We start from the raw sequence: 17,355 nt of genomic DNA on the forward strand, positions 1-17,355 counted from the left end.
AGAACCACGTATCTCTTAAAGGTCAACTTCTCATGAGCTCAGAAAATCAGTCCCTTTCAGCAGCAATGCATTTACCAACTAATCTGAGAGGGGTTTTAAAAAAAGGTTATTTAGCTCAATCTTTTTTTCATGCTTTAGGTTTGTCATGACTCAACAGATAAAAATTGCAAAAAGTCAAATTTAAAGTATTTTACTGTATTCTTTTTTAGTGCACATTTCCATTAAAGTGCATAATCTTTAGCTAACCATTTGTAATTGTTTATCTAGAACTTTTATTCAACTGTTTATATTTTACTTTTCGATAAATATTTGTATTGTTTATCCCTTACTTTAAGATAGATTTGATAATCTACAGCAGCATATTGCTACATCATAGCAATCTGAAGGTCGTGAAGCCACAGTATACAGCTGTCATTTTAATATAGTTTACTGCAGAAAAAAAAAACAATACACAATAACTTGCTGTGAAAGTAATGCAAGAACTAGCCATTAATAATAAGCTCAGATTCAACATATTTTACAGTGAGAAAGGATTTTAACTCATTGATTTAATAACAAAATAGTAGTAGAGAAGTTAAGTTTTAAAGCAAAAAAAAATCATTAAGATATTCCGGCAAATTGTAAACAATTAAAGAAGTAAATAGAGATGATGATGATGAAACTGTAAGACAAACACAAGCACAAACACACAAATATGCCCGTACACACTTCTCACCTCTTGAGATGCAAACCGCTGTTGTCAAATAAATAAGCCAAACAGTAAATACAAATAAAACATCTGGACAACAGCTGATACATCTAAGTGACAGGGATATTCTGTTTAACTGTGTGTCTCAGGAAGTGAGAGGAAGAGGGAAAAAAGATTAACATACAAATGTGAATAAAGTGTGTGTGTCTTATATATAAGATTAATTGATGCCATAGTTTCTATCACACCCATTTGCAACTACAAACAATTCTAGAACCTTCTTAAAAAACAAGAAGAAAGGCAGCTGGAGGGATACACTGCAGCAGTTAGACAAGTTGTTTATTGGCACCCTAGAAATAAGAATGGGCTGCACAGGCATGGATTTGTAACTGCAGAATTAGTTTTGTACGCAAGGACAGAATCGTAAGCCTATGAGAAGGGAATAGAGAATCTTACATTCCTAATTATCAAAGCTGGACACGATAACTTTTGTCTGTCAGAATCCTCGTGCAAACTCACACTGAGAGCAGAGCATCACCTCTTCAATTTGACCTGGAAGGGAAGGGTCGTCCTGTGAAAGTCTTTCTTCTTCTTTTTTAAAACAAAACCTGGGACAGTGTTTTGGGGTTTTTTTAACCACTAGATGGAAACAAAGAGTGGTATTTGGTATCATTTTCATCTTAAACAATCTAAATGCATTGACACTTAATGACTAAAATCACATTCAGTTTCCAACGGAGAAGTTTCAGTAAATTGCAATCTGCAACTTCACCACTAGATGCTGCCAAATCCTATACACTGCATCGATTTTGAAAGACAAATAAATTAGAAAATCAGTATTACATCATAGCTTTACATCAGGCCTTTTTAGCTTTGCATTAAGTTTCTACCGTGATTTTCTAAACCAAATGTATTGTCTTGCTGCCCTCAGATATCTACAATGAGTCTGATGCGAATGTGGCTGGGTTTGATGTGATATGATCCGGAGTCACACAATTTTTGCAAGATGCAACATATCTGGCCTGCCTCTCTCTTGGATACCTTTCTGAATATCTCTCTGAGCGATTGTGCTGCAACGACACTTCAGACAAAACTCTTCAAATGTTAATAAGAAGAAGCTAGCTAAGGGTTTAAAATGTCAGTCAATCTGGCAACAATATAGCACAGATCTTTTTGTGCTGAGTTTTCTCATAACTGCATGCAGTGTGGTGAGAAATATGCACGAGCATGCTCTGTATTTAGCATGATAATCTAATTGGCTAATTTATCGTAACTTAATAGAGAGGTCACCATCTGCTTGTGATTACTCCATAAAGGTGAGGTGCTGTTGTGTCTGTCCTCTGCTACTAAGTGGACCTGTCTGTTAGCTGCACCGGAGCTTGGGTCACACTCACACTGACACAAACAAACACATGCACACACTAATGAGCTAATATACACACACACACACACACACACACACACACACACACACACACACACACACACACACACACACACACACACACACACACACACACACTTGTACGCTTCCTGCCTTGGGACTTGGGGTTCAGAGGATCTTAACGGTCCCTTGAGATTTGATATTAGATGTTTGTGTGTGTGTGTGTGTGTGTGTGTGTGTGTGTGTGTGTGTGTGTGTGTGTGTGTGTGTGTGTGTGTGTGTGTGTGTGTGTGTGTGTGTGTGTGTGTGTGTGTGTGAGGGGCTTTTTCTATCACAACTCACATCTCACCTCTTGGTCATCTCCTGTTAGCCTCCGGTAGCATTATGTCTGCGTCCCACGGGAGAACTGACACACACACTCGCGCAAATGCAGATTAGGTTGAAATGAGATGCGAGAAGGTGCTTCTAAGGTCAGCCACCTTAATCTTACACACACACACGTACACACACACACACATACACACACACACACATGTACACACACCATCACTTGAATGATATACTATAGGCAGCCAAACATGTTCCTTTGTCTTTCTTTTAGTTTTATTCTCTCTACTTTTCTGTCATAAATACAACTGATGGGTTTTCATGTTTATATAACACAAGTGTTGGAAATTTGTTGTTGCATATTCTCTGCCCAGCTTTCTGTGCATGAACAATGTGAGGGTGTGTATACATGTAAGTCAAATGTTTTTACAAGTTCCCTCCCTGCACAGCAGGCTCACTCCTAGAGGAGGGGAGTATCGGTGGAGTAGCCCAGAAGGAGCCTCGATGCTGGGCCTGGTGGGGGCGAAGGTTCCCTGTGGGACCTGGAGGGAGATTGTAGGCTGGAAGGGAGGCAGCCAGGGAGTCAGGGGATATGTGTAATGTCTTCGCCCAGGAAGGCAGAGGTTTTTCCTGCATCTGGGGCAGTTAACACGTCCCCGGCTATCAGCAGTTCTGGATGGTTTATCCGGAGATATCGGCGGGTTATGTGGGTGTATCTTACTCGAGCCTGGAGTTTGTTCATTCAGACAAGAGCAGGCTAAAACCCTCCTCCGCAGAGACACATGTAAAGACATACACATGAATGCAAAACACACACTACTCAGAGTGGTGCCTTTAGGGACCGCTCATATCTCTCTTCCTGGGGTCTGATAGTACCCCAGGAAGAGATCACCCTTTACACAGTGAGCTACAGTAATTATATGAATGTCTTAGAAAGTTATAATCAGTGTGCATGAGATATAGTGTGTCTATGTGTGTTAATGTGTGTTAATTGTGTGTGTGTGTGTGTGTGTGTGTGTGTGTGTGTGTGTGTGTGTGTGTGTGTGTGTGTGTGTGTGTGTGTGTGTGTAGTGTATCAGTGGTCTGTTTGTGAGTGTGCAACTATGAGCTAACCGGACCACTGAGACAGAGGAGATATGACCTGATGAGATCATTTCATCTGCTGGGGAAAGAAAAACAAAGTTCATTTTTCAAAATAAAATAAAAAATGCTGCACTTCAAACATTTGGGAGGAGGAAAAATGTTGATAATAAATATAATACAGAATACACAAACACATTTTTTTTCTCCTTGGTAACTACTCAGGAATTTTTTGCACCTTATTTAACGCGTTACAAAAAAATTCCACATATATAAACACACACACACACACCTGTCGCTCTGAGCGAATCGTTCCCCCCCTCTGAGTAATGAGGAGGAAGAGGATCAAAGCATAGAACCTGATCCAGCCAATGAGGGTTCAGCACTGTTTATCATCTCTCTCCATCATCGCCCTCCGTGTTAACAACAGCCTGAGTAATCAGGTGTGAATAATATCAGTGACGGTCCACATTACACAGCTAATTAGGTGTGTGTAATGATAATCCTGTCATTAAATACCCCTTTATTTATACAGATATAGAGATATGAAATAATTCTGTCTTGGATAAACTGTACTTTGGATAAACTTTACTCAAACACTGAAATGTGTTGTTCTTAATGCAATCTCTAAAAGTAGTGCTGAATCTCTGTTAGGCGTGTTAAAAAGACATTTGGTAACATTGCAAAGATTACACCACAAATCCGGAGTATGAGGCAGCTATTATAGACATTCAAATCTTAGTTTTAAAATTTGCAATTCTCCTTTCCCTTTTAAATAATAGTTAAAACATATAAACCTGATTTTCAACCTTTAAAATCTTATTTTTAATTTAATGAAATGAATCATAGCACATGAGTCATAGGCACAATCTAGTGAGCAACATAGCATTATCATTGGTTTAAGATGAACTGAACTTATTTGACTTTGTGTGCATTAATGAAAATGTCCTGCAGAACTCTCATTCTTTAACAGGTTTAATCTGCTTTAATTGTCCTCTGTACACAAGGCAGCCATGCAAAATCCAGTGAAAACTCTGGATCAACCTGTAAAAGGTTCTATATAAGGGATTCAGAGCATTAATTTAGCAGCAAAGAACTATTTGCAGTGTTAAAGCTATAGTGGAGTAATGTCATCCTGTGCAGAAAATGTTGCTTTTCCTCTGTGTGTGTTGTAATCCGAGCTTCTCTGTGCTTTGTTTATGTAGACAGACCAGCCGCGTGTGCATTTTAGTGCGATTAAGCCTTTATTGTGCCCCACTGCATAGGTAATTAATGCCGATCTGCCTTATGCTCATATGGCGGTTGAGCATAAACGCCTTTGTGCATGCTCGAGCTTACTATCTGTTGAGACTCGTGGCATGGATCTATGCTCAAGTATAATCAAAGCTTTAATTTCTTAGTTTCTAAGCTTTGGTTTTTTAAGTTTCTAGCTGCCGGCTTAGCTGTTGCCAAGCTGAGAACCATGTGTGAGTTACATATTGACAATTCCTTTAAAGGCGAAAATGAATAAAACACAGGATTTTACTTATGATTGTATGCAACTTGAGAGCCAAACAACAACACATCTCAGTTTACTGTTGTATACCACTTTAAATACCGGTATTAGTGTTTAAACAGGATTGAGTGTTTGGCTGCATCTTGGCGGAAAAAAGCTTGTTTTTTTCTCAACTGTTTTGACTCTATTTGTTTTGGCTAGACGGAGGTGACCAGACATCCAACAACAGAGAGTGGAGGCAGTAGTGGGGACAGCGGAGGCAGGGGGGTCAAAGAGTGTTGGGGGGGTGGCTGATGTGAAGGATTTAGTAGGGTGCTGGGAGTTCTGGTCTGTTGGAGGATCCAACCACACACACAAACACACACACACACACACACACACACACACACACACACACACACACACACACACACACACACACACACACACACACATATGCACTGTGTGAGATAGAAAACTGAGCAGTGTCCATTCTCTCTGTTTATAAACTGTAGCCTCAATCACAGTGACAGAGACCAGACCCTTGACTCTGAAACCCGGCACTGTCCTACCCTTCCCTACTGCCCGGTGCTGACAAGTAAAGCCACACCCACACACACACACACACACACACACACACACACACACACACACACACACACACACACACACACACACACACACACACACACACACAGACAGACAGACGGTTTTTTATCTGTGCATCCGATCACCAGGCCACAAGTTAGACCAGAGGTTGCAACAGAGGTTAAAAAAGTGCCATACTGTAGCTGCACACACGCTCAGCCTTAACACACAAACACACTCAAACTGCAGCTGCATCGTGTCTTACTTACTTCCGACAGGCCACTTTGGGCACTCTGCCAATTCAAGTTCAAGCCAATACAACTTAAGTAACGGGGTGTGTGTGCGTGTGTGTGTGTGTGTGTGTGTGTGTGTGTGTGTTTTGAGCCCAGCCATCAATGCAGCAGTGCCTGCTGAACATTTCAGCCACAAATTCAGACCAAAATGTCGTTAATGTCTTTGGTTGTCTCTGCAGTCTGCTCTGTTTTACTTTTCTCTTTCTCTTTATTTCTTTTTCCCACGGTTGATCTGTCTGTCTTCAACGTGTCCTCTTTTATTTCAAATGGCTTTCAAGAACCTTTAAGTAGAGGAACATCTTTTTGGCACTGTGCTGTTTGCGTTTATTTGCCCCGAGCAGCCAGTGTGCAGACTGTAAAGGGCGTTAGCTGTAAAATAGCCAGCAATAAACCAACTGCGTGTGTGAGAGTTAACCTGTGTGCTTTTGTTCAGCTCAGCTTCTGACCGATTCAATAACTCATCAAAATACACAGTTCTTCCTTCTATTTCCCACTGATTTCTGCTCTTATGGCACGAAATCATAAAGTCAAGGATACATGTACATGTTTTGCTTGTTGCAAAACGTAAATATTTGTGTCTATTTGCCACTCTCCATTACATTTGTATGCCGGAATTGTAAACACTCTGCAGGGAGCATCTTTTTTGTCAGTCTTGACCTTCCATCCACAAGGATTTTTCATACCTAAATACTGAGCTTTTTGCAACTATCTGTAAGACTGGATATAAATCTGAAAACGACCCTGCCATCAAGTGGAAAACTTGGCTTTTGTGAGACGAAGACCGGGTCAGGGGTGTTGTTGCAGTTAAGCAAAAGACAACTTTTTTGATGCCTCTTCAGGGCATCAAAAAAGTCTTTAAAAAGAAAGTACTTGTTGGTCTGAAACACCTCCCCAAACAGACTAGTGTTTGGAGTGGAATTTTGTATCTTTAACTCTTTGTTTTTATTCTTCACATAATCACTTCCACCATATATTAATGTAAAAACAATCGATACTCCATGAATGCTTTAAAGGACAATGTATTTAGATTTAGAGGAAAGTGTGTTAATATAGCCAATTACACAGAGAGGCTGTCAGTACCTTGTGTTTATGATCATTTTTGTGACGGTAGAATTGTGAAGTGTGAAAATGTCCACCAGTATCTTCCTTTATTCAGGCTAATACAACTTCTTCAAGCACAATGACCAATGCCAACCGACCAGGCTTGTGTTTGTTAAAACAGCTTGTTTATCTGGTTGTCTGATCGGCCGGTGAGGTTAGAAGAAAAACATTAAGCAGCCCTGCTGGGGCATTTTACAGATTCTAACATTCTCCAACATATCACACAATTTTTCAACCTTCACACATATTGTGAAATCCAATACATTTACCACAGATGCTCAAACTTATGAAGATAATGCGTGCACACATTCCAGAGACCAACACACTCCAACTCCCTCACACTGTAAGGACAAGACTTTAAGGTCATTAACCGACACGGTGACAGAGAATCAGTCTTATTCTGGCGGGATCACTGTTTGACTCCCCCCGGATGTTCCTGTCACTGAATATCAAAAGACTGTAGTCTTTTTGAAATATAATATAATATTCCCACTCCCACAAACACCTCCATAATTCTCTCTTATTGCCTAGTTGTTCTGCCACATCCTTTTCTCCCTGCTTCTACACTCCCTGTTGTACTTTCTGCAACCTCTCTTTTAGTTGTTGTACTTTGATTTTTCTTCTTTTTTTAGAGGTACTTGAACTGAGGCGGAAACCAATTTGTGCACAAGTGTGTTTGTGTGTGCGTGTATGTGTGTGTGTGTGTGTGTGTGTGTGTGTGTGTGTGTGTGTGTGTGTGTGTGTGTGTGTGTGTGTGTGTGTGTGTGTGTGTGTGAATGTGTGTGTGTGTTGGGGGAGTACGGATAAGGGACAGGGAACTGGAGTGCTTAGACAAAGATGGATGATGTTTTTCTCACCCCAAGACTCACTCCAAGATTACAGTTTCTCATTCTGTTTTTTAGAGCCACCAAGGAACTACTTACTTTCTTTAGTCATATTTTTGTTTTTATTCCTGTTTTTATACATCACAGAAAAATACAAGTGGAATGTTTTGCCAATAAATAAAAATAATATTTTGCTTCAGATTATGTGCCCTTTCTCTCACATTATTCAACTGTTTCTTTCTGTATTGTTTTGTCCCTGTGATCTTTTGCCTTAATGTTGGAAAAATTGGGTGAGGAAAGAAAATTAGAAAAGTAGCTTTTATGAAAATGAGGTCTGACTGTAATCATTGGGAATAAGAACACTGTTGATGACCTGTCACAATGAAGATAAAGTAGCTTTAAGCATCAAATACAGCTTTTCCTTGTTTTCAGTTTCCATTTTTATCTCTTTACTCCCTTCTTAAATAGAAGAACATTTCCTTTCTCAATCCCATGTTTTTAATCTAATGTAGAGACTCTTCGCACAAGTCAAATGGAATATTAAAATCTAAAGTTTTTGTGCAAGGAAACAATGACACTTTTCAAAAGAAAATATTTGACATCTTTTGGCATATTTGGGGAAAAAGTATCTAAGCTTCAGGCCTTTAAGGGGCGTGTAATCCTGTCGTAATCTTTTTTATCATGCCTCTGAGAGGAGTGAGTCTAGCTGGCCGACTCTATTTCATGGGTCCAGTTGTGGTGACGACAAATAACCAGAATGTTTTTGGTAGATTTTGGTACCGAGAGTGTTACGGAGAGTACAGACTTTGATTGTATGCACACTTAAACCAACCCACTGTTCCCACTGTAGCTCCACCGATTCTCAACAGATGCATTTCACAGAGGTGTCCGTGTGTGTGTGTGTGTGTGTGTGTGTGTGTGTGTGTGTGTGTGTGTGTGTGTGTGTGTGTGTGTGTGTGTGTGTGTGTGTGTGTGTGTGATAGAGAGGAGAGAAGTGATAATGACCCGGGGCATCAGGTGTCCCCCTCGGTGGCCTTGTGAGCGACATCTGGAACCTGTCCCTCTGTGGTGACATCACACTACCAGCCTAACCTTTGACCGCAAACCGGCTAATTAGCAGCACGTCCCACCATAACTGCCAGGGACCCTCTCTCTTTTTCCTCCCACCATCTTTCTCACTAACCCCCCCACCCCCCCCACCCCCCCTCCACCTGTTGCCTCACGTCACCCTGTGACTGGAGGAAAAAACGGTCACTGAGAATGTTTCCTCAACGCTCACTACATTCTTTTGCCATTCACATGAAGAATCGTTAGCCATGCAAGCAAAAATAGTTTTGATAGCATTACATCAAGGTCTGTGTTTTAATGACGCACACGGGGGAGGAAAAAGGCCGTGCTCTGTTTCCTGAGCTATTTTAGTTTGTCTCCCTCTCCCTGACTCTCTCTGTTGCTCTCTGGTGGATCCATGTATCTCAGAGGTGATCATCAATCTAGCAGACTCTATTATTACTTTTCCACAAAGTGCTTTGATTTCCAGCCCACCCAGGAGATTAAGCCCCCGCCTTCCTCTCCCTCTGTCCCCTCACCTATCTATTCCTCTCCCTCTCCTTCCGTCTGCTATGTGTAGCACCATCTATCTCTCTCTCTCTCTCTCTCTCTCTTTTTCTTGAAATATCATTCCTGTGAACTTATTTCCAAACTGTGTTTTTCTCTCTTGGATTTGTAATATCCATTTTTTTTTCATGATGTGACTCATTTCTACCTGGATCCAAAATGTAATTCCACATTAAGTGCGTTTCTGAATTGCGTCAATTCTGGCGGTTAAAACGTAGTGGTGGTGCCTGTTTTGATGCACTGTGACACCGGAAGCAAAGGGGTCAAAGGTCAGCTCTCAGGAGACACACCTCTCATCCGTGCACACGCTTCAGCTGTGGTGGTGCTCACACATAAGCCCTCACACACACACACACATGCACGCAGACACACACACACACACAAAATCCTCCATCCCAGCAAGACGGATCTACAGCTTCATGCAAATGTGCTGCTTTAGGCACACAACACATGTTTCAGTCTCATAATGAACAAGAAGTCTGCAAGATGCACGTGATTGTCATCCGTATTTTCTTGTTGCAACCCAATGTTTTCAACTCAAAGCAGCTTCAGGGGACTTTTCGGTTGGACTTGGCCCTGAGTGGACCCGTGCATTGGGCATCGGTGTGGAATGATGTGGAAGGCCAAACAGGGGATTGTGGGTGCTGGGTATCCATTACATCAGAGGGGACCAAGGCGCCAGTTTGCCATTTGAGACCTGACACCCCCGTGTCCTTGCACTTTATCCTGTTAACTGGCAAGATGTGCTGAAAGTTACGTGGCCCTGTGAGTGCAACAGGCTAATAGCAAATACTTTGGAATTTTAATTGTAGGGTTTAGGGTGAGAATATATTGATTTGTGATGTATTTAAAAGTAGAAATAGCACACTTTATGAAGGGTTTTGATTAAGAAATATGGATGTAAGGAGCAGCGTGGCCTTTTCAAGATAACACATTCCAATTTCAAGATTATGAGAATAAATATTGTTATATCAATAACCTATACAAAATGAAACAATAAAAATCAAGTTGAACAAAGTCTTGGGGGATAAAATGTTTTTTTTTTACATTTGTGATATTTGTAACCACATCAGTCAGGAAGGACAATGGTTAAATATTTAAATCGTGATATGTGAATATTACAGATTGAGCACTTTGATTCTAAATGTATGCTTTAAGATGCTTGTTTAAGAAAGGAGATGCACTTATGACTTCTGGTGACTAGTAGTTCTCTTGAATACCTATGTTGAATACACTTCCTGTAAGTCGCTTTGGATAAAAGCGTCTGCTAAATGACTGTAATGTAATGTAATGTAATGTAATGTAATGTAATGTAATGTAGAAACTTGTTTACATGTAGTTCAGAAAGTGAAGTTCAGGCCCCCTTGATGTTCTTGAAATGGTTCAAGGGGTTCCTTATAAATAAATAAAAACATTGTATAGGACTAATTAATCAATCTCTCTGCAATATTTTGAAATGAGTGAATATTTAGTCAATTAAACTGCTCTTAAAATGAACTGTATATTTTCAAAATGAACTGTATAGCATCGAGGGTCTCTTGGGGGCCCTGGAACCCTTTTGGGACCAGCATGATGGATCAGCACCAGTGTCTCCTCCCAGCATGAGGTAACGCCCTCTGCAGCCATGTGAAGATATATAAAGTCTGTTCCTCTCTGCTCTCTTCACGTTGATGAACACATCTCCATGGCGTGTGTTTGATCCCCCTCCCTCCTTCCCCCCTCCTCCTCCATCATCCTGCTCATTCCCGTCCTAGCCTCCCATGCTTTGAGCTCACTCCAGCTGGAGACAGAGTTCACCATGTCCACCGGGTCTCTCAGCGATGTCGACGACGAGCTCCTGGACGGCATCCTGAAGTTTGGCTCCTCCGGCAAAGACTCCAACGAGAGCACGGAGGAGAGCGAGGGTACGTGCGCAAACGACGCACCAGGCAAGAAACGCAAGAAAGGCTCCCGGAAAAGTGCGCCCAAGGGTGTGGCACAGCAGGAGGGCAAGCATGGGCAGAGGAACGCGGCCAACGCGAGGGAGAGAGCCCGGATGCGCGTCCTGTCCAAGGCCTTCTCCCGGCTGAAGACCACCTTACCCTGGGTACCGGCGGACACCAAGCTCTCCAAGCTGGACACGCTGCGCCTGGCCTCCAGCTACATCGCTCACCTCCGGCAGATACTGGCCAACGACAAATATGAAAACGGATTTATCCACCCCGTTAACCTGGTGAGCCTGGGGGATAAAGTGTGTGTGTGTGTGTGTGTGTGTGTGTGTGTGTGTGTGTGTGTGTGTGTGTGTGTGTGTGTGTGTGGTGTGTGATCTAGGCTATAGAACAGAAATCTGAGTTAAAATGACGTTTAAATTGATTGGATTTGGTTACAACTTTTATGATAGTTTTTTGTTTTTGCTTAATTAATGTTAACCTTGTTTTTTTTTTAATTTTTTTTTTTTATTCAAGGCTACGCCACTGGGATTTATAGATTTATTAGGATGTTAACCAGGGTGGCAGACTCCTGCTCCTCATGGTACCAAGGAGATTTGAGCTTTGTGAAGCAGGTGCATGAGAGGGGGGAAACTCCTATTTAAGCTGACTGTATGACAAAAAAATATATGAATTCACTGACCACAAAATAAGCCCATAAGTAGGACTTTCAATTTTCGAAACAATGCAGCTGATGGAGTAACACTGGGCCTTACATTAATAAATAAAAATACTCTAAACGATTGTGCAGTATATATATATATATATATATATATATATATATATATATATATATATATATATATATATCATAGCCTAGCAGAATGTTGTATCATGACATAGGAGATAAATATTGGCATAAACACTTAAGATACATTTAAATAGGCTATACCAGTCTTAATGCAATGCATACACATCTGTAGTCCATTCCTGCCTGGAATTCCTTATGTTTACCTGATCCTGCAGGTGATTAATTGACATATAATTGTTCTGAGCTTTTGCTTTACTTCTATTTGATTGTTTGATAAATGAAGCTGTTGGTATTAACTGATTGTGTTTCCCCTCCGCAGACGTGGCCTTTCATGGTTGCAGGTAAGCCGGAGAACGATTTGAAGGAGATGCTGAACACGACAAGGTTATGTGGAACAACGGCGTCCTGACAAAACCAAGAGGACACATCTGTGCGTTGTTGTTGTTTTTTTGTTTTTTTTATAAAAAGGGACAATAATTATCCAAGACAAAATAAAAAAGAAAGACAGATTGTGACAGACATGAACGTCTCATCTCCGCAGACTTTGAGTGGGAATATCGGAGAGAGCATCGTGTCTCCTTCGTTCCCGTATAAAGACAAGTTGAACTTTATTTAAATGCATTCTGTCACATATCGTTGTCTTTGCTGGTTCAAAGATAAACTGCGTGCTTTCAATTGATTTTTTTTTATTATACTCTGCAGATGCATTTTTTTTTATTGTTTTTTTTACTCATGCAGGCCTGTTTTGGCGGCTGCATTATGATGAATGGATGTGAACGTGAATCGTGTCCACTGTCTCAAATTGTACAGATTACATGTATATAAAATATATTTGTATCACTTTTACACCCTTGTTGTGTGTTGAATGTTTTTTTTTTTTTTATTTATTCCGTTATTCTGTTTCATTTCTGTGTGTGGGGGCCAATGCTCTGACCTAGTAACCCTTCTTATCAGTCCACTCCTTCAGAATAGCAGAACCTGAGCACCAAACGAAGCATCGGTGCAGATAAGTCTCTCTCTGTTGTTTCTAAAAGATAACAGTGGACGTGGTTGTCATTACATAAACACACTTTTGCCTTCAAAGATTATTTGGAACCCTTACAAAGCAGTTGGTGCTCTTGTAGTTTAAACAAGTCAGATTGAGTTGATCTTTATTTATTATTCTCTATTTCCAATGACGAACGCACGAAAAGTTAAAGAAACTGTGAAACAAAATGGGAAATTTATAATCAGCAAAATAGTGGTCGCATTTCACTTTTAAATATCTGTACAGGTAATTGTTTGGCCATACAGTATAAAGATTTAACTTGATGTAATGCCAACAGCAGCACAACACACATTATTTTCTGAAAAATATCACTCATTTTTTGCTATTAACTGTCACATTAATATGTGCACTGATTGGATAGACTATTTTAGATTCAGCCAATCAGCGTGAGTTGTTGGAGGTCAGAGGACGTTTGAAACATTTTAGAAGTTCAAACCTGCGGGCTGAGCTTTAATCCCGCCCCAGACCAGTTGTTTTAATTCGCCCGGGTTATGACCGCTATGTTTACATCATACAGACAGTTATTTATGCAGTCTGACACGCGGCCCCTCTCTTTTTTTCCCCTTTTTTCTTGTTTTACACGGATTCCCTCTCCTTTCACCCCCTTTCTGTACATCTCTATACATCTCACACGTGCCTACTCTCTATGTTAGAGAAATGTTCCATGCACAATTTAAGAAAGCATCCTGCAAAAAAAAAATGCACTCCACTCTAAAGGCCATGCTCCTATAAAACACACATGCACTATTTTAAAGAAAATCAAAATTGCATCGCTTTTATTTTGGTAATGTGATACATTCAGCCTACTTATTTTACTTATTTTACTTATTTCATGCTACCTATATACCATTATATTTCAGAGGCATTATTGCAGCCTACTCCACTATTTACTATAGCTACTGGTTACATTTAGCCTCCAGAACCTTTGAAAAGTTAATAAAATATGACTTATGTTTATATAGATCAAAATGCAACAGAAGAAACTATCTAGAAATATAGTTAGGCAGGTTTATGGCCAAGATTATAGATTAATTAAAATATCTTGCATCTATATTTTACCTAGGAATCAGCCAGAATAACCTCAGAGTGTTATCTTAGAACAGTCCAAAATCCCTTTAGGCCACGACAATAAAACCTTCAAATTCAGAGAAAGCTTTCACAGGCCGTGACCTCAGTGTCCTCAGTGTCCTCAGTGGTAGTGTTAAAACGCTGCTTACACAGTAATGCCTCTGTAATGATCATCCCATAATCTGACACTGCCTTGAGCCATTTGACTTCCTAATGAGTGGGAACACTTTCGATACTGGAATATAGTGAAATGCTAATTTGACTAATTGTATTTATTTAACTGAATGCTAAGCACATTAAACAGTTTAACTGTAAAAAAAGAAAAAATCTATACCCACCAATCATTAAAGTTTGATAATTCAGTCATATTTAAACTGAGCATGACATTTTATAATAGAAAATAAATAAATAATTGAATATTGAATGAGCTTTTTTCTTTTCAACTTTCCAACAGCATCATTTGTTCCTGACCAACAGAATTAATTTTCTTGCCATGGAGATTTTTACATTACTTTTGAGGCTGCTAATTTTCCTTTATTCGTCACTACTTTTAGTGACTAACAGGAGGGGTGTGGCTGACTTAAATCACACTCAGTGTTTACTTTTCCTATATGTGAAAAGGACAGTACCACGTAACCTTTAACAGGAACATAAGATTGAGTGCTGTAGTAATAAAAGAGTCCCACCAACATCTCTTCAAGGACCCTCACCTAATACATCAGCAGCGGCGTGGCAGGGGCCTCGCCGCCACCTCAAAGGGACCACCGTGGAGAAAATAAACTTGGCCGCCTCTCTCTTGGGACCAGCTGCAGAGAGCGAGAGAGGAAGGGAGATAGAGAAGGGAGGGAGGGGTCTGCATGAGAGCAGGGCCGGGATTCCCATACTTGCTAATTGTTTTGTTGGACAGCTGCCCAAAAACTGTGATGTGGAAAAAGGTCAGCGGACGGAGAGGAGAGAAATCACATTGTGTTCCAGCTGATCCCATCATGTTTCCCATCTGCCCTCAGATCACTTACTTCATATTGGCACAACTGTTTTTCAGGGGTTATATGGCTAATGCAGTGTAAAAGTGTGAAGGCTATAATCAACAGTTTATACTGTGCATTCCAACGGCTCTCTTCATCCGTCCGTACATAAATATTGGAGAGATAAATGAGCAAATAGAGAGACATATACAGCTGTTTTTTACATTATACTTTAAAAAGCTATTTATTTTGAAAATCTCGTCAAGTCCTCTGCTAAAAGTAACACATCACTCTTTCTCTTATATTACATCACTATATACTGTAAGTGTCATAACCATCCCAGAACTGTCCCCGGGCCCCACCCTTACACATCCATCTGTGCATGTAGAATCCTTACACTGCCATCTTCTGGACAAAGTATAAGGTGTTTTGGGGAACATCTTTGGACCTGACGATGAAATAGGTGTCCCTATAACATCCCTAATTATAGTGCTATACTTATATTTTCATACATTCTTACAGGCATTAAGAATGACTGAGGAGGCTTCTAAAAACACACTGTAATCAATGATCTTATTTTTCATTTATTGTTATGATATAGTTTACTTCCCATGCTGCCATCACCTGTGTGATCATATATTGGGAATCTAAAATGGTACAATCCTTTCACCCGATTTAGGCTATAACATCATGTGATAAATGTTTGATGCAGATTCACCGAGGAGGGTAGGTGTTGCGGTGAATTAATAAAATGTTAGTTGAGTATTAATATACTTGGCATTTTATTGTTGCGTCTATGTGTGAGAGAGGAGCAAAGCTTTGCTGCAAATTTTTGTTTTGCTTCAGCATTAAGTACAACCTTGTCTGCCTATTGATGCTCTAAGTTAATGACATTACTGCCTCAAACTGACAGAAATACTGAAGCCTCCTTTCTGTTATTGTGTTTATATTAAACAATATAGCCAATTTTTAAGAAGGTGTTTTAACTATACTTATATGTATACATATGGAGGGTTTTTGTTGAGGAGGTGTTCCTACTGTTTATGCATTCATTCATTCATTCATTTACCGTAACCTGGTTATCCAGTTAAGGGTCGCAGGGGTGCTGCATGTGTTTATGCAAATAAATGAAAATGCATGATTAAAACTTCCAATTTCTTCTATTTGCATATGTTGCGGCTGAAAAATCTATAATTTCCACAAGCATCATATGGGATTCCTCCCATGTCTCTCTTTATCAATCTGTGTGCCAGTTAGTACTGTTTTACATATGTTGAGAAGAATATCATTATTGTTTCAATTAACAGTAAAATTATTTATCACAATGACCTGACATTACATGATATATTGAACCAAAGATAACAGCTTAACAAAACGGGTGACAGGCATCATTTGTAGGTGTTGGGCAGTGACTAGTTGGGATTCAATTAGTGAATGAACACAAACACATTATTACCAACTGCTCCTCAACTTCAGTCCCCCATTAGGGTTAAGGCACTTATTTAAATGCAGAATAAATTTGTTAAGCTTTAAGATAATAATTTAAGATGACCCATTGATTTCCATTACTTGCAATTTACTTGAGTTCCAAAAGGAGAAAAATAAATAAAAAAATACCTTTCAGGAACCTGCTAACAGTATCTATTTAAACAGTAGATGGCAGCAGAGGATCCCCTATAACAAAAACTTGTAAGGGCATTAGGTAGAGGGGAGGGAGAAGTGAGAAATAATGAAACATCCCATGGATCTTTGAGGATTTATGGACACTGTGAGATGACGACAAGGTGCAGCAACTAAATGGAGCGCAGCAAGTGGACACACTGGAGATGAGGTAGGGGTCAGGGTTGTGGAGGAGTGAGGAAGCTTCACTCAAATAGTGGAAGTGTTTTTTGAATAGTGCTGACTGCTTTGACCAGTCTGCCTCTTGTGCAATTTGAACATTAGATATCATGAATGTTGGACGTCAGTGTGAAGCTTAAGAGTATGCAAAGCCACAAGCTCATCATGCATTAGAAAAAAAAAAAAGTCAGATATTCTAACGTGACCGAGGTTAAGGAACAGCTGCTAGTGGTGTCAATTTGTATCAGAGGGTATGGCAGCCTGGGCGGCCTGGCACAGCAGCCACCAGCGCAGAGGAGATGCCGAAGATAGTTAAGGCCTAACCAGATCACCTACCCATGTTC

The 17,355-nt window shown here is 40.2% G+C and overlaps 1 protein-coding gene across 1 annotated transcript; it reads left to right on the forward strand.

Moving 5' to 3' along the window:
- The first annotated feature begins 11,052 nt into the window (after nt 1-11,052).
- On the forward strand, nt 11,053-12,935 carry tcf21 (transcription factor 21). The gene is made up of 2 exons (XM_054618783.1): nt 11,053-11,585; nt 12,411-12,935. The coding sequence occupies exons 1-2, from the start codon at nt 11,172-11,174 to the stop codon at nt 12,498-12,500; spliced, it is 504 nt and encodes a 167-aa protein (XP_054474758.1). The 5' UTR covers nt 11,053-11,171; the 3' UTR covers nt 12,501-12,935.
- The last annotated feature ends 4,420 nt before the right edge of the window (nt 12,936-17,355 follow it).

Source organism: Anoplopoma fimbria, chromosome 18 (assembly GCF_027596085.1).
Source record: "Anoplopoma fimbria isolate UVic2021 breed Golden Eagle Sablefish chromosome 18, Afim_UVic_2022, whole genome shotgun sequence".
Classification (NCBI taxonomy): Eukaryota; Metazoa; Chordata; class Actinopteri; order Perciformes; family Anoplopomatidae; genus Anoplopoma; species Anoplopoma fimbria.